This window comes from Siphateles boraxobius, unplaced genomic scaffold (genome assembly GCF_051911475.1).
Source record: "Siphateles boraxobius isolate OS27281-9 unplaced genomic scaffold, OSU_SipBor_1 25, whole genome shotgun sequence".
Lineage (NCBI taxonomy): Eukaryota > Metazoa > Chordata > Actinopteri > Cypriniformes > Leuciscidae > Siphateles > Siphateles boraxobius.
The window spans coordinates 32,201,657-32,220,796 of record NW_027508866.1 but is presented as its reverse complement, the minus strand read 5'-3'; the positions used below and the strand labels follow the sequence as shown (position 1 = coordinate 32,220,796).

Here is a 19,140-nt window from a genome sequence, read left to right as displayed (position 1 = left end):
TTCCTTCCCTTCGGCTCTCTATTAATGTGCTTGGACACAGAGCTCTGTGAACAGCCAGCCTCTTTAGCAATTACCTTTTGTGCCTTGCCCTCCTTGTGCAAGATGTCAATGGTCGTCTTTTGGACAGCTGTCAAGTCAGCAGTCTTCCCCAGGATTGTGTAGCCATACAGAACTAGACTGAGAGACCATTTAAAGGCCTTTGCAGGTGTTTTGAGTTAATTAGCTGATTAGAGTGTGGCACCAGGTGTCTTCAATATTGAACCTTTTCACAATATTCTAATTTTCTGAGATACTGATTTTGGGTTTTATTAGTTATCAGTTATAATCATCAAAATTAAAAGGAATGAACACTTGAAATATATCAGTATGTGTGTAATGAATGAATATAATATCCTAATTTCACTTTTTGAATGGAATTACTGAAATAAATCAACTTTTTGATGATATTCTAATTATATGACCATCACCTGTATATTATATATCATTTTTAAGTATTTTTCAGAATAAAGGCTTGACCCGAATTTGAAACTTAAATGAAAAAATTGCAGTGCATGGTCTGGTGGTTCGTGCCCTATAGTTTTACATGGTCTAAAATCCATTTGTCTGTGAATATTTTAGTAATCCAAGTTTTCTCCAATACAGAATAAAATTACTAGCTGATTCATAAAATACATTAGGGATGTTTTGATTGTCACAAACATTTTTCTGTTTTTTTCTGTTTTGCTGTCTAAACTATAGTGGTATTAAACCCAAATAGTCTTATTTCAATCCACACTACATACAGAAGCTGAAGAATCCGCTCCACATTTGCCGTATCGCTTTAAATTTGGCCAGTGACAGTAGAGGGTGTGATTGCTAGTGAGGGGAACAGCCAGTTGTTTAAAATCCCTCTCAGTACGGTTTCAAATTCCCCTCAGTGCCGGGTAAGACGAAGTGTGTGTATGTGTGTGTGCGTGTTTCACAGACAGAGTGCTGGAGATAAGAAAGGGGTTGTGTTTCTGTTGGGGCGGGGACAAGTAACTGTCACTCACGCTAGTTACCCAACAAAATGGGCGTTCCTTCTCGGCGCTCTGACCAATGAGAGGAATCGCTCCTGTAGTCGCCATGGTGACGGGGTTGTGTCCGGGGAGGCTGTGATGGGTTGACAGGTGCGTGACAATCGGAGCTCTCTGCAAGCATGTACGCCAAAGGCAAGAGTAACAACGTACCGTCCGACAGCCAAGCGAGGGAAAAGTAAGTTTTATTTATGAGGGTGGGGGGGATCTCTATAATGAAGACAGCGCGCGGCCAGACTTTTAACAAGCAGCGGATGCGTTCTGTTCCTTGGATGCTGTGTTGTGTCTGACAGTGCTTGTAGTTCATGCAAGAAAGTTGTTGTCAGTTATCAGTCACGCGCTGGTAGAATATCTTGCGTCTAATTAACGCGACATGCCGTCTTTAGTAAACGGGTAGCACGAGCAGAAGTTAAGAGATGCGAAGACTAAACTTTACATCTGGACTATCGATAAAAAACAGTCAAAATCTTATTTCTGCATCAGTAATATATTTATTTATTTACATACGCAAAGTTGCCACGGGTAACGAAACGCTAGATAGGCTAGTAATTTCAAGGATTTCATCTAATTTAGTATTGGAGTAAGGTGAGTACAGAAGTTTTGGGCTTTAAAAGAAAAGTGCATGAAATATAGCCTGTACGTAACCGTTACAAGTGTAATTCCCCACTGCAGCCAGTCAGGTGAGCTGCATTTCGGGGAAACAAGTTTATTGTACCAGTCTGTTGTTAAAAAAGAGCGAAATTCTGTTCTGTGCGCTCGCGGAAGAGAATATGATTGGCGTTCGGTTCTGGTCTGAAGAGTTATTGCGCACGCGATTGACGTTTCAGCTTCAAAAGTTCCAGCGCGTGCGAGTTTGACTGACCTGTCATGTAACTTTTCGCGCTGCGCACGTCACTCATAATCTCTCATGCGCGCGCTACATACTCTAATATACTCGCGTTCTATCGAAGCCCGTCGCGCGCAGTGACTTCTTGTTTGTGGCAGTTATATAAGATTTTTGGCTGCGCGTGAGTCTCTGAGGATGGTGATGGCATGATGAGAGGTCCGTTGATTCGAGAAGAACATTTGCCTATATTATATATTACACAGTAATTTATGGGTATTTTAGTTCGTTTGATAATGTCGGAAACGGAATAACGCAAAGAACGACAAAATAGGGAACGATTGCGATTGAATTATCTTGAAACGATGTCCAGTACACTCATAACGGTCGTCTGAGGGGATTTCTTTTTTATGTAGGAGGTTCCAAAAACTTTTATCGTGAATATATTGCAGATTTAGTCTGTATGTGTTGGAAATATATCATATTGAAGTGTGTTTAGCCTGTTAATGTGGAGATTTTAGAGTATCATAGAAGGGTGTCTTGTACTCATCCATGCAAAAGGAGCTTTCAAAAATGAATAACCTAAATTTAAAGGGATGGTTCACCCAAAAATGAAAATTCTGTCATCATTTTCTCCCCCTTATGTTGTTCCAAACCTGTATCTTTCTTTTTTTTCTGTTGAAATAAAAAGAAGATATTTTGAAGAATGTTGGTAAGCAGACAAGTTAGTTGACATTAGCCATTGACTTCCATAGTAGGAAAAAACACAATAGAAGAGAATGGCTACCTTCAACTGTTTAGTTAACATTCTTCAAAATATCTTCTTTTGTGTTCAGTGGGGGTGGAGGTGGGTGGGGGGGGGGGGGGGGGGGGGGGGGGGTGATTCATACAGGTTTGGAACAAGTGCTAGTGCATGTATTTAAAAAATATGTAATATTGAAGTGTATTTGACTTGTCAATGTGGAGATTTTAGACATGGGCATGGGAACTTATTTGACATGTCAGTCAGTGACAGAGATGTCACCTCACTCATTGTCATTGATTTCCTGCTGTTTCAAACTATATTATTATACTGTCTGCCTTAGTTCTCGGCTTGAACATGTTTGTAACGCTCACAGTTTTGTCTTCCTGCAGTGAGCTCTTGTCTTGAAGTAATTAGCAATTATTGCAGTTTCATTCAGGCCAGTGTCTTATGGGACATGTGTGGACTTGTGGTTTCATTGAAAACTTTTCACCATTAGATTTGAGCTTGAGAAAGCAGTTTTGCTGGTTATGAGATGTTCTTACAGTTTTTTGCTTTTGCTAAGTGAATTTGTCTGCCGTTTGTGGTTCTTTTCTTGTTCTGTGAATGCTTTAGGATTTAAAAAAAATAACTGTTGTATATGTTTCTGCAGAGGCGTGTCCAAGATTTTATAGTTGGGATGGCAGAGGAAATAAGGGAAAATGATCAAACATACCTGACAACAACAGTTCCTAACTAAAAATTACTGTACAGATGTTTGATTCCTCTACAACAGGGGTCTTGCTAGCATTTGGCCCAAAATGTGTAAGGTAGCTTATTAAAGTGTAATGAGCGAGCTAGCTAATGTATTGAAAAAACATGTGATTGACTGTACCTGCATCTGTGCATTAAAAGGGTACAATATTAAACTATTAAAATGTTTTAAAAAAGGGGGAGGGGTGAAGATGATGAACACTGCCCCAATAAATATTACTTAGTTTCCGCTGACATTTTATTGAGGTGACATTCATAGATGTCACAACTAAATTTTCAACCATTTAAAAATTAAATTAAATAAAAAACTTGTAGCTAGCATTTAAACTTGTTTACATATTGTGTTGAGTTTATTTTATTTTTGATACAGTCACACCTGCCAGAAAATGCAACTCGCATAAAAGGTTTGCTTTGGAGATTCTCACTTACTCATCTCTGAGGGTCCGGTTCTATGGAAAGCAAGAGTATTTTTAGTTGAAACTGTAATAATATCCTATTGGCGAAACAGATTTGGCAAATGCTCCAGTGCGTATTTGTGTTTGTGTCAAAGGTTTCAGTTTACGTGCTTTTACAGCATTGAACAATGTAGCCAATCACAGACATGTCTTTTGATGTTTTGATGGCCAATCAGAGGTGATAAAGTTGCTCAAAACTTTTTTTTGTACTTTTTTTGTTCTACAAGCTCGTGAATCCTCTCATAAGAAAGTGCAGACACCATGTAAATAAAATATTCATTGTGAAATTTAAATTATAATATGATTAATACTTCAATCATATTTACTCTATATGATTACTTTGTGAGATCACGATAAACTGAGATGAATGACAACTGATTACAGGGCCTGTCGGCCTGAATTTCGGCGAGGGATTGCGCATATTTTTACTCATTCCTGCAGGTTCCGTGCTTATATAATGCATGAAATTCCTACAAAAACATATTCACTATAGCATTTAGGTTGAATAAACATGAATCCACACATATTATCTGATCAAATCAGTAGTAATTTGAAAACTTTCTTAGAAGTAATTTCACAAACGGCGTAAGTGAATCAGCACGCTCTCTCTCTCTCTCGAACGGCACAAACGACTTCACATCTTCACATCCATCGCGTCTGCACTAGAAAGCTGCAGTTGATGGAATTGTCACTCTCCAAATCGGGACAGTGTCACTGAAGTTAATCATTTGCACATCTTTTTAAGCCATGCCAATTTAAACATTCAAGCGATTTCAAACCATTCAGCACTCGCGCGCTCTCTGAGAGACTGTTTTCTGAGCGCACGCACTCAAAGCGCGCACACATAAAGCCACCTCACAAACAGCTCACGAAGACCAAATTAAGTTCTTTGCATGTCTTAAAGTGCTTGTATGGTCAAATACACACAAATTTATGTATGAATTGCTCGTCTTGTCGAGTATTCACATAAATGCAGTCGGTTATGAACAGAAAACGCATGTGTAACAGTATAATGGATCAGTGCATTCGGTCTTAAAGTAACAGCAGCCTAACATGTGTCTGTGTCAGAACAACAGAAGACAAAGAGAAAAGCACTCTCTGCTCTTGAATGAATAACTTTTGTAACTTTATTTGTAAGGATTAATCTGTATTTATTTTAGTTTAAAATGAGGACTATTCAGTCTTATTTGATTAATATTACTTTATTCTTTAAATTGATACTTTATTCAAATATCTGTAGTATTCCTCTACCTGAATCCTACTCTTTATTTTATCTTATTTTATTAAGTGTTGTTGACTTGTCTTTTTTGTAAATTCAATTCAAAGTTTGATATCAGGCATGCTCTGTAAGCTATTGTGAAAAAAAGGACCCTGTAAAAGCAAAAATTCATTGCATGATCAAACATTTAGGCGAGATAATTGTATTTTTTTAATTGTCTAAAAAATGCCCCTCCCACAATTAATTCCCCCCTTAAATTAAAACATCCCCCCATTTCCCCCTCATTTTCCGAAACAAAATTCAGGCCCTAGATTACAGGTAGAGCTTTTTTGTCTGCATTTTAGGCCATAGCAGGCGGTTGCAATTATTTGTAAGATAATAACTTGTACGAAATCTTGTAAATATCTCACTCTACATTGCTATATTGTTACAGTGGTGCTTTAGAGCCGTTGCTTACACATTACATCTGCACTTTACTAGAGCACCCTAGCTAATTTCAGAAGCACCTTCAGTGATTTGATAATGGAACCAGGCCTGTGGACAAGACAAGTGCGTTTTTCTTCGACACTCCAAGTATGCCCAGTGACCCAGTCGAGATAAACTTTTATTATGAGCTGACAGGGATGTTTACTAAGTTGACACCTCTCCATAAACCAAAGCCTTAAATTGTTTGTGCATTATATCAATTTGCGAGGTGTGACACTGTTCAACTTTAGGGTGGCAAAACTCATTTTTAGGGTGGCAGCTGCGTTTCTGTTCATTTCCGTTGATGTCTTTAAAAATTTCAAATCAATTTTATATACAGGGGCAGTGTAGAATAGACAGAAAATCATGGGGAGAGAAGAAAGGAAAGAAGGAATGAATGGGAACATGAACGCATAGACTCAAACCCCCAACTCCCACATGAGCATGACAGAGCACATTCACTTTTCAGGATTTCCAGGCCTAGAAAACTTGTGAATATTAATTAAATCTTAAAAAGTCTTGGAAATACCTGTATACACAGATCAAACCAATGTTTATTGTTTAGGCAGACTGTATTTAGTTAGTATATTGTTTTCAGATATCACAAGCTGGTTTAAATCGTCTGATAAAAATATGTCTACATCTTTTTGTAAAGTAAAACTCAGCATCAGTTGGATAAAAGTGTGATGTGGTCAGATCAAGTGACAAAATAAGCTTTTGACATAATGTTTTATTGATATTAAGTGCAGAGTCAGTCAGTTCTGCTTTAACACTTAAACTGTTTGAATTTGACAACCGCTAGACTGTGTAGTGTTGTAGCACCGGCAGGTTTTAAAGAGGTGACGGCTTTGAGAAGATCACAGTACCTTTTATCTCCCCTTTTGAAAGAAAAGTGGACAAGTGGTTAACTGTCAAGAGGATGGTTTGTGTGATATGAGGGAGAAAAAAAGGAAAAACTCAAAGCTGATGTTCAAATGGCTTGGAAAGCTTGCATAGCACAGAATTAATCTGTTCCATTTTTGATTTAAGTTAGGCGATGTTTTTAGTTTGGTGATTACCATAACCATAACTTTCCCAGTGAACACATTTAGGCCTGAAACATCCCACGTGAAAGCTTCTATCTGCGCAAGCTCAATTTCATATTTACATTTTCATTGCTGCAACAGGCACTATAGCTAAGCTAGCATTAGCATAAAATGTCTTCTATGGTTTGTTTTCTCTTCCATGTCAAGTACTGTGATGACAAAGCAACAAGTAGGATAAGATAATAATGCTGGGCCAGTTAAAGTTAGTTTAACTGTTGATGTTCATAGCCAGCGACTTGAATCCAGTCTTATGGCACAGGCATTTGACATTTTTATTGACAAAGTTATTTGCATATTTTAGAACTGAGGCAAAGGGGGGAACTAGTACTACTGTTAATTAGCCCAGTCGCGATAATCAATAAATCAATTAATCGCACGCTAAAAAAAATGAGCTCGATCATTTTTCCGGCCGCGATAATTTTCATTTGCATGCTTGTTAGGGGTGGCCGGATCGATCCTGAAGTATCGATACTTTCGATACTGACGTGGTATCGAAAAGGATCGATCCTCACATAAAAATGCTCGATCCAAATGTGTTTTTTTACCAGTAATTTTTATTAATTTAGAACGCAATTCAGTGCGTTAAAAAAGCTTCTAAGTTTAAAAATAAGCGAATGTTAGCGAATAATTGTGTAGGGTAGAACTATTTCTCCTAGTCATCTGGATACAAGACGAAACCAATCAATCACAGAGAGCGTTCGATGCTGGTGCTTCTGTCTCAGTGCGTTTGGGAAACGAAGCCTTGCTTAGATGACAGAGAAACAATCGGGAGTTATTTCGCAATAAACAAATTAAACGTTTACATAATGGTTCAAAATGTTGACGTCAGTAAGATTTGTTTAATGAAATTAATATTTTTATTCAACAAAGGATCGATGCATTAAATTGATCGGAAGGGTACAGTCAAGGGTTTTACAGGGGGGTTTTTTTATCTAAAAAAACCCATTTCATATAAATGCTGTTCTTTCAACTTTGTTCATCATGATACATTTTATGCAAAATTATTTGGTTTCCACAAAAACATTAAACTGTTTTGAACATTGATAATAACAAGATATGTTTCTTGAGCAGCAAATCAGCATATTAAAATGAATTCTCATCATGAAGGATCATGAAGACTGGAGTAATGATGCTGAAAATTCAGCTTTGATCACAGGAATAAATGACAGAATAGCCCATGTTAAATTGTAATAATATTACAGTTTTTACTGTATTTTTGATCAAATAAATGCAGAAGAGAATTAAAAATCGTACAGCCCCCAAACTTTTGAACAGTAGGCTAGTGTACAATAGTGCATTACTATAATTAGGGTAGTTTGGTAAAAGTCACTGACTAATCACAGGCGAGTTGAGAGCACAAATCACAAAATATTTAGTGGTCATGAAAACATCTTCAGATTTAGCATATTAATGATGCATTCACCTCATAAATCATGACACACTGCTCTAGCACAAGAAAGTGCATGTAAGTTCAAGTGCATGCTTTTAAAATTAAAAAGTATTGGTATCGGTATCGATATCGGCGATACTGGCCCTGTATTTACTTGGTATCGGATCGATACCGAATTTAGCAGTATCGCCCACCCCTAACCTCGTCTCTCTCTCTCTCTCTCTCTCTCTCTCTCTCTCTCTCTCTCTCTCTCTCTCTCTCTCTCTCTCTCTCTCTCTACCAAAGAGACTGGATGACAATATCAACGCGATATTTTTTCCACACATTTGCGAAATTGCCACACATTGATTTTCGAATGTTTTTTTTATTTTTATTTTTTATTTTTACTGCGCCCATTTACAATCGTATTTGATTGCAGAGCGCCGTATCGCAAGCACTACATCTCGCTCGTCCCTCTCTCTCTCTCGCGCGCGCTCTCTCTCCCTCATATGAGGCGCTGTCTAGGGCTTAAATCAAACTTCATTCACGCACATATGAAACACTTGCATACACATATACTACGTAGTCAAACATGCATGTTACTGCTGAATGCTCAAACAAATACATATGAAATGCACAACGACACACCTAAAGTCGCTCACGCACATACACGCAAACTCTATACACACGAGATGCGCGCGCACTCAAACTCTCCACGCACATAGCCTACTCATATGAGACGCATGCGCACACAAACTCTCCACGCACATATGAGACACGCGCGCACACACACAAACTCGCGCACACTCATATGAGACGCGCGCGCACACACACAAATGCTGCGTCCCAATTCGCATATTATCCGTCCTAAATAGTATTCGAAATTAGAATTAGTACGTCCCAAATCGTAGTATGTTGAAATGAGATTTCCAAAGATACCCGGATGGTCTACTTTTTCCGGTCAGAATCCGAAGTGCAGATCGATGCGCACTCTAACGGCTGATATTGCCCACAACCCAACGCGCGTTGGACGAGGATTCGATTAGAACTACAAACACGATTGAAAAGTGTTAAAAAACTACAGACATGGAGGACGCGCGAGTCCGGTGGTTATGTAGAAAGGTTTAGATAAAGGGGTTTGAGTGGGTAATTATCAGTATCTAAAATGACAAAAAATTATTTATTCAATGTTGTCTACATTATATTGCATCTGCAGCAGCATTGTGAACTTTTGTAAAGATACGTTTAAACTTTTAAATGCATCATTACATTCAAATTGCAAACACAGGAGGAGAGTCACCGCATTAATGACCCATGGCTGCAGACCAAGGTGCCACAACATTTCTCTCCGAAACGGTAGGAAATTAAATTAGATTGAATGGAGGATTTTAACTGTGACAAGATGATTTTAACTGCGCACCCGACAGAGCTGTCCGTTAAAGATGACGAAGTAGTATGTCCCAAAGCTTGCCTACTCTTTTGCTACACACTCAAAAGTATGTACTTTTTCTTCACAAAAAGAGTACATACTTTTAGGTCGTAGTATAAGTAGGCGAATTGGGACGCAGCCATTCTCTCCATGCACATACTCATATGAGACGCGAGCGCACACACACAAACTCTCCATGCACATACTCATATGAGACGCGAGCGCACACACACAAACTCTCCATGCACATACTCATATGAGACGAGAGCGCACACACACAAACTCTCCATGCACATACTCATATGAGACGCGAGCGCACACACACAAACTCTCCATGCACATACTCATATGAGACGAGAGCGCACACACACAAACTCTCCATGCACATACTCATATGAGACGCGAGCGCACACACACAAACTCGCGCACAAACTCAATGAGAAAGCATACACACACAAACTCAGTGCACATACTCATAAGAGACGCATGCTCACACAGTACATGATGCATATGATTCTCACTTTCTCAGTGTGAACGGAAGTCACACATTGGTAAGAGTATTTTTTGTTAACAGAGACTGAGAGTCCATTGCTTTTATTGTTTTTGGTTGTTTTGTTCATTTAAATAGTCTTTAGAAATAAAAGTTTATTGATCTTTGAAAAGGTGTATCTGCATTATTATGACATTATCATTATTTTAGATTAAAATGGTCTCAGAACGACAATATTATCGTTTATTATCAATATTATCGTTTATCGCAATAATTTCTTGGACAATTTATCTCCAGGAAAATTTGTTATCGTTACAGGCCTACTGTAAATTGGCCAAACGTGATGAGCCAGTTAAAAAAAAGGACCAAATATTGGTAGATTTATTGGACTAGCCAATATTTGTCGGTCTATGACTATTACTGACGTTTGTTACTGCCACAACGGTGCTGTGGTTGCATCTCTCTGGCCAGGTGTTTGTGACGGTGTAGTTGTAGAATGTTTTGAATGGCATCTTTATATATACTTGGGCTGCATGATTTGTGGCAACAACAAAAAAATCGAATTGTGATTTAAAAAAAAAAAAGGTATTTAGAATGCAATTTAAAAAAAAAAAGCTCCTGGTTTGTTGCTTGTTTCTTACTTGTCTGTTGGGCTGCACAATATGGCCCAAAAAATGTTGATTATATATCAATATGACTATAAAATAATAATAGTAATTATTATTAATATTAGTATTACTATTACTACTACTACTAAATAAAGATATATTAAACAAAATGGGAAATATTACTCTTTTTTACTGTAAAGTATTTAAGAATAATATAATAATGCAACCCTAATTCCAGAAATGTTGGGACGTTGTGTAAAACGTGCAAAATCAAGAATCTGATTTGTTAATTCTCTTGAACCTTTATTTAACTGACAAAATTAAAAATAACAAAAAAAAAATCAATGTTTTGACTGGCTAAATTTATTATATTTTGCAAATATAAACACATTAAGATTTTGATGGCTGCAAAACACTCAAAATAAAAGTGAAAAGATTACAGAATACCCAAGTTAAGCTGTTTTGAAACGGTCCACAATTATCAGATGAACTGGCAGTGAGGGTATCGTGTTTGGGTAGAAAAGGTGCATCCTCCAAAGTCTTTTTACAAGCAAAGAAATGGCTCACCATTTTGTGCCAAATTTCATGAGAGAATTGTCAAAAAATGATCACATTTCTCAATGCAAGATTGCAAAGTATTTAGGATTTTCACCATCCACCTTAATAATGTTGTGAAAAGATTCAGGGAATCCAGAGAAATCTGAGTCTGTGTAGGGCAAGGCAGGAGACATGGGCATGTGCATGACCTTCAAGCCCTCAGATGGCATTGCATGAGAAGCCGTCATGCTACTCTGTAAATATAGTCACACGGGCTCGGGAGTTATTTAGAAAACCTTTGTCAATTAACGCAAGTCTGCCGTTGCATCAAAAAAATGCAACTTGAGTCTCTGTTATACATTCTAACAGCTATACATTAATTCTGTGTGCAATGCCACCGAGTTCTCTGAGCCCGAACTCATCTCTGATGATCCAAAACACAGTGGAAATGTGCTGTGGTCAGATGAAAATCCAAGTTTCAGCGTGTTTTGGGGAAAAATAGACATTGAGTTTTCAGTCCCAAAGACGAAAGGGACCATCAGCGACAGGTGCAAAAGCAAACATCTGTCATGTTGTGGAGGTGCATCAGTGAAAACAGTCTGGGTGACTTGTATATGTGTGAAGGTAACATTGACGTGGAGGCGTATATTACGATAGCACATAGACACACTGCCATCAAGATTACATCTTTCCTGCAAGAAGCAAGACAATGCCAGGCCTCAATCTGCATGTGCTACAACTGTGTGGTTTCGTAGAAACTCTACACCATAGAAGGGATGTGCTTGACTGGTCTGCCTGCTGTAGAGATCTGTCTCCTATTGAAAATGCACCACCCATCATGAGAAGGAGAATCGGGACAGTGATGACCACAGACTGTTGAACAGTTGTCTTGTATCAGGCGAGATTGGGCAACAATTCCACTAGAAACTGAAACAATTAGTATCCTCAATTCCCAAATGATTAAAAAGGGTAATTAAAAGGAATGATGATGTGACACAGTGGTAAACATGCCTCTGACCCAACTTTTTTGGAGTGTGTTGCAGTCATCTCAATAAATTTCAGTGCGTCCCTATTTATTTTGATTAATGTTGTGGCTTCGGAAATGTTGCTAATGTTGTTATGCTGTGCAGAATTTGTCTTTGCAGTCTTTAAAGCTCTGAGCTTCTGGAAACTGCAGGTGCGTTTCAGAATGCAGTTTGTGGTTTCACAGTTTGTCTGCTGTGCGTATCTAGCTGGGTATGTTAGTTTTTGTGTATCTGTCTTTGGTTTTGCGTCTCTCTCTCTTTCTCTGCTGATCCTCAGGAGAGCAGACCTCTCTAATATCTTCACACATTAATATGCAAACGGTGTGGTCCACGCAGCGGCACAAGGTTAAGCATGCGTGACGAGAGGAGAGAGAAAGCATCTTAGATACTGTTGGGGAACTTTGTTTCTCTCCTCCCTCTCACTGCGTGTTGGGAGTGTTCATTATGGGAGACTGTTGCATGGTTAAGGTACTCGCCTGTGACATGTTATCTTTTCATCATGGAGACTATCAAACTGCCCTGCTGTCACATGAGAGTGTGTTGGGTTGTTGTTTTTTGCATCGGTTAAGCCTGAGTGTCCTTCGCACTAGGGATGAGCGCGACTGCATATCAACTGCTTTCCTGAATAAATAATCAGCCTTAAGAAAGCCCTATAGTTTAGACTGGTTTTGGGTTCACCATATGTAAGACGTAAAATTTGATTAGTTTTGGATTTATGCCCGTCTTGGAGTTTTCTGTAAAATTATAATACCTGGGAAATTTCCTGCTATTATTACAAATTTTCTTTGAAAAGAAAACTTAATTTTAACAGGAAAACATTTAAATGTGTGTATTTATATGGTAAAATAATTAATAATATCATTTAAATATAATTAAAAATATTTAAATGATCAAAATTATGTTATAATATTTAAATAAACATTAAATAATGCATCTAACATTATATACCGTGGTGACCAAAAGTGATGTCCAGAATAGGAAACTTCTTCAACCTTTATTCAAATATCATTAAAAAAGTTATTATTATTCTTTTATATTAAAAGTATTTAAGTATTTATATATAAGTATATATAAGTATTTTAAGCATATTGCGTAGTTGTGCTTGGAGTCAATTATTTTATTTGTGATAACACAATGAAACATGCCAAAATTGTTTGGACATAATTTTTTGCCAGGCTGTCATATAAGAAATTATAACACATTCAAAACTAGAGAGAACCAATTAAATATTAATAACTGATTATGTTGTATACAATATATGCTTTTTTTCCCTGTGTATATAATATTCTTCTCTTATTTTGGTAGTTTAATCAAACTTGTAGGGTAATTAAAAACAAATATATCCTCCAGACATCACTTTTGGCCACTATTGTATTTGAAATTCAAAAATGTAAATATTAAAGTTATTTTTAGACATTGTGTTGGAAATCTTGGCAGGGCAAGTAGAAGAACGCAGAACTATGCAGTATATTTAAACGTGACCAATGTAGTCCGATTCATAAACAAATTACTCTTACGAGCCTGTTCTTTTGAATAAATAACAAAAAAACCTTCATAACCAGTGTAGTTTGATTCACAAACAATTAATTCTTCTGAGCCTGTAGTTTTTTAAGTGAATCCAAAATATACCATGCATTCAGTGTGTAGTCTGATTCATGAACAAATGATTCATATGTACCGGTTCCTAGTGCTTTTAGTGAAGCTAAACCATATGTTACAACCTGTGTAGTCCAGTTCATGAACAAATGACTCTTTGAGCTGATCCTTTTCAGAATCTTTTTTTAAAAAGCCTCTCAAACTTGTCTATTAAATAGCAATTAAATTAAATTGAATCTGAATCAATTCGAATTAAAAGCTTGTGAATCAGAAAATGTCTTTTTGATACCCATCCCAATTTGTCAATGTTTTAAATTGTTTCTTGACGTTGTTAATTATGTTTTATGTAGTTGCTGACGTCAAGTGACCAATCTGAAGTGTCCCATGAGCCACTCATTTATTCTGTAAAAATCCAAACCATGAGTGTAAAAGCTGTCTGTGTGTGGACTTTATGAAAGGTCACTTCTCTGCGGTAATACAAGACTTTTGCTTATCATCAAATGTCATGACATGTCATGGCATTGTCAGTCTTGCTTCCTGAATAAAGCTTAAAGCATCTCTTCTGGTCAAGTTGGGCCTGCCTTTCTTTCCACTATAAAACAGGATGTTTAAAACTTATGTTCTTCCTGCCTTTAAAAAAAAGAAATCATTAGGACGTTTCCTTTTATCTCATCAAGAAAAGTTATTGTTTTGACCTTCTCAAACACACACATGATTGAGGAAGCTGCCTCTTGGTTTGTGAATCAATCTTGATGGTTTTCCTAGCACTTTCATCGTAAGAAAACATCAGTGTTTTTTAAGTCATTTTGTCCGCGGGTGCGCTATGTCCTTCTGATCAACTTCCTGTTATGTTTATGAACTGTAACTTTCAGATTGCAAGGCCTGAGTGCATTATGCTTAATAAAAGGTTAAGCATCAGGAATGTCTGCACATGAGACACTTGAGGGGCTGTAGGGGTCATGGGAGGTCACGCAATGTGTTTTCTATAGGCGCAGTAATGTTTTGCCATTATTTTCCAGCATTTAAAAAAAAATGGATTTATGGTTGTCTTGGAGTACCTGTCAAATGTCTTGCTATTATTGCAGATTTACATTAAAAAGAAAACTTAAAAAGATATATATATATATATATATATATATATATAGAAGCTCACCAAGTCTTAAGCTCACCTAGGCTTATTTATTCATTTTATAAAAAAAACAGTAAAATAGTAATATTGTGAAATAGTTTTACAATAACTGTTTTCTTTTTAAAATCTTTTAAAAGGTATTTTTTTCCTGTAAAGCTGAATTTTCAGCATCATTACTGTCACATGATCCTTCAGAAATCATTCTAATATGCTGATTTGCTGCTCTAGAAAAATGTATTGTTATTATCAATGTTGAAAACAGTTTTGGAACTGTTTAATGTTTTGGAAATTGTGATACATTTTCAAGGATTCTTTAAATAGAAAGTTCAAAGGAACATCATTTAATTGAAATAGAAATCTTTTATAACACTATAAACATCTTTACTGTCAATTTAACACATTCTTGCAAAAAAAAAAAACTTAACATTTCTTTAAAAAAATATTAGTTTTGAACAGTACTGTATGTATGTATAAATGTACATTTATATGGTAGAATAATAAGTAATATTATAATTTAAAACAAATATTAATGCGTGTAACAATTATACATATTCTAATTAGAAAATCTAAATTTAAAAATTATAAATTTATTTAAAAAAATGTGTTGGAAATGTTGCTAGAGCAAGTACAATTCTGAAAAACTCTGGTAAACTTTTCTTAGGCGAAAATTTTGAACGAAAATTCTTAGGCATATTTCATTGTAAAATCGATTTGTTGCGTCAGCCTTAATGTGAATGATATTTCACTGCTGTTTATCAGTGCTTCACTTTATAAATGGATTTGCTAGTTTTTAAATCAGCGTGCACAGCAGTGCATATGTTAGGAACTTTATGTGCAAATGATTTGACTAGCCATACTAGCATCTCTCCAGGTTGTTGGATGTCAAGTCATAATGAAGTACCACTTGAATATAAAGAATGCCACTTTGAAGCAGCAGATACATATGCTCCTGCTTTCAAAAGCATCCTGTTGGATGTGGTTGCGGCAGACACTTTTCCTGGATCCAGCCTCAGGGGACATGCTGATGAAACTGTTTGTTTTTCCCTGTATGTCAACGGCATCCTCAGAACGTTCTGTCTCTTCTCTGCTCCTCTCTGCCCAGTCACCCAGGCGAGAGGCCCTCGAAGATATACGTCAGCGGGCTTCAGGCAGAGATGGCCCCTTGCCCCGCTCCCATGGGGAGACAGCAGAGTCTGGCTGCAGGAGATAATGGCAGGCAAGGAACATTTTCAGGGAAGGCAGTTGCAAATTGGCATAAGCTTTGACTGCTCTGCGTAGGTGTGACTCAGCCGAATTCTTCCAGACGTCTCTCGCTCCCTAAACGCAGCGTTGCTTTAATCCCTGATCCCCCAACAGTCTCGCAACTTCTTTTGGTGCTGGTGTGATTAACTTGTTTAAAATTTAACCAACAGGTACACTATTGTCAAGCAACGGTGGTTTATTTCCTTATTTCCTTCTTTTGGGCACAGTCTATTATCTGTGTTCATGATGAAGTTTGACAGGCATTACCTGTAATCTGGGGTGCCAGACAGATCTGGTTTGATCGGCTAGATCTGAACACACTTCCCTGTTGTCCTCGAATTGACGGCAAACTTGTATACAATGTAAACTGCAAACTAGTGGTGGTACGCAAATTAATCTTTTAAAGGAATGATTCAATCTTGTTTACTTCGATGAACTGACTCATATTTTTAATTTACTGTCTCTCCATTTTCCAGTGTGTGAATGCTTCGAATAGCACTCCAGGGCTCCAGACTGCAACCAAATGGTCGTATTTTGTGCACTTTTTTCCTGCTGGTGTGACTTAATATTGTTTGAGGTCACACTGGTGCCACCACCACGTTGCCCAACTGAAAAGACCTGCCTTTTATGTTACATATGAGTCACAGCAAACGAAACGAAAGTGAAACAAAACCACACAACTGGCTTGAGCCGCAAGCTCAGAACAGGGTTACTCACGAGTTTCAATTCACTACATTATTAATAATTTCGCTGCGAGATCTAGTCGGAAGCATTCAAATTTGGCACAGAATTCTCTGTTACCATAGATATTATATCAAACAGCGCTGTTGTGGAAACCAAGAGAGACATTGGGCAATGAACAAACAAGTTATAGAAGGTTTTCAGTTTAAAAATCACCAACATTCACTATGGATTTAATGTAGCAACGCTAACTGTATCCATGGTATTGTGAAAGAAATAGTCAAGTGTTTTTTACATTATTCATCTAAAGGTTCGTACAACTTTTTAAGAGTAAAATTCACACACTTACCCTTGATACACTTTTCAAGGGATCTTAAGTGCTTAAAGGTGCAATAGGTGAACTGGGAAATGCTAAATTTAGTCTGCTAGCATTGAAAGCATGCGATCCCAACGTCCCTGCAAAACACATGAACGCACACAGTCCAGAAGTGAGAGGATCAGTGACAACATTTAAAAAAAACATTTAAAAAATACCAAGCATTCGATCTACGTCAGAGCATCAGAACGTCCACGAATCTTTCTACGGCGTCGCTAGCAGGGCGGTGTGAACGCACGGTTATGTGATGATTTGTAAAACTAAAAGTTTAAAGATGTAAAAATGTAGCAAACAAACACTTTTATTTAAAAAAAGTCTATAACCAGTAGATGGCGGCAGAGGAACACTTATTGACTTAGTCATTTCCACTCCCTAATATATGGAAAAAAGTATGAAGTCTCAAAGATTCATTAAAAACAGAAACTTTTCTTCAAATTGTGACTGGATTACACAGAAAACAAGTAAAGAGCGCTTCTTTAATAATCACTGAAGCTGTCGTCAGTTCAGTATTGCAGGTGAACAATGGCACATTTAATTAGAGAATAGAACATTTCAATTTTTCCTATAAAAATCAGGTTTTCGCAGGTTACTGTTACTGTCAGGTTACTGTTGTTAATAACTGTGAATAAAGTGAATATCTGCATCTCAATTCAAGCTCAGTGCTTTACTGTCAAATTTCCAATAGACAAACATGTAATATTATTAACTGCATTTATTAATACATTTTTTGATTAAATTAACTTTACGATTAAAAATCCCCTCAGCACTACCAAATCAGGTGCGGGCGCCACCATCTTTAGAACTTAGTGGCACCAGTGCTACTGCTCTCAAATGTTAGTCTGGAGCCCTGCATTCGATTGTGTGCTTTGAACAAGCATTTCATTAGTTAAACCTCCTGAATGAATATGGCTCGGAGCAGCACTGAATGAGGCATCTTGTTCATGAATGAACAAAATGAATGAAGCATTTCATTCTATTCTGTCATGCCAAAAAATGGATGAAAAATCTCTGCTTTGTAGTAATTTGTTAGAACTTGGAAGCTGTATAAAGATGTGTTTAAGTCAGCATGAAATAGATATTATCCTAGATACTCTATTTTCTAAATGCATGTTGTTGATCTTAATGTTAACGATTCATTTATGCGTACGTTTTATTTTTGGCATTGTAATGTTTAATCAATATGTCTGCAAGATCGCATTTAGTTCTGCCTCCATCCAATCAACAACCCATTGGATTGAACCCAAATTTTCTTTTCGATAATTCCCTCAGATGTACGTCACAATATGGATGAAAAGATCTGTCGCTACTTTTTCTCTGCAACTTTTATCACTCTTTCTGGAGTCTCAGTATATTTGTAGACACAAATTTCATAAAAGAATTAAACTTGTTTCAAGTGTGAAATTAAAAGCCACTTGATAACAAAAAAGGCCTCTGAACAGTGTTATTTTAGTATCAGTGTATATATATATATATAGTTTTTGTTAATATTTTAAAATAGTTTTTATTTGTCTGTTATCTATTTTGATTTTAATTGTAGTTAAAGTTTTAGTAATTGTGTCGCGTGTTTTATAAGTTTTTAAGTGAATTATTAGCTTTTTGGTAAAAAAAAGATTTGAGTCATTGAGATGAATCAAAATCATCCATTGATAATCTATTGATAAGAACACTTTTTTGATCCACATGAGTGGCTCTTGTCCATGCAAAAGTGGTTGTCGTCATGCCAGAGTGTTCTGGGTGGTTGCCATGGTGTGGCTATGTAGTTGCTAAGCTGTTACTTTGAATTCACTTAATAATAGCAATAGCTGCATCACCATTAATGCACCAAATAATCTGTTTTATGCACCATTGTTTGGACAAACAGGTAGTCTCACGCTGAGCACTGAGGTGTTGGGCTGCTCAAACAGGGCAATGTAATAGTGCTACAGTGTGTTTACACTCTTTGTACTCTTTGGGGTCCACTCGACTTGTTTACTTTGTCTTTGTACATTAAGACACTGATAGTGTTTTAACACTAAAAAAATTGCCCACAGCACCTGTAAAGAAAGATTTCTCATGAGAAAT

At 36.9% G+C, this 19,140-nt stretch overlaps 1 protein-coding gene across 4 annotated transcripts in view; it reads left to right on the top strand.

The window, feature by feature from the left end:
- Positions 1-909: 909 nt before the first annotated feature.
- ssbp2b (single stranded DNA binding protein 2b) overlaps positions 910-19,140 on the top strand; it is a 77,712-nt gene continuing 59,481 nt past the window's right edge. The window contains exons 1-2 of one of the 4 annotated variants that reach the window (XM_077243545.1): positions 1,073-1,233; positions 15,883-15,996. In XM_077243545.1, coding sequence (XP_077099660.1) covers positions 1,178-1,233; positions 15,883-15,996 — 170 coding nt within the window. In that variant the 5' untranslated portion in view covers positions 1,073-1,177. The other 3 variants (XM_077243546.1, XM_077243548.1, XM_077243547.1) reach the window with 3 other exon arrangements.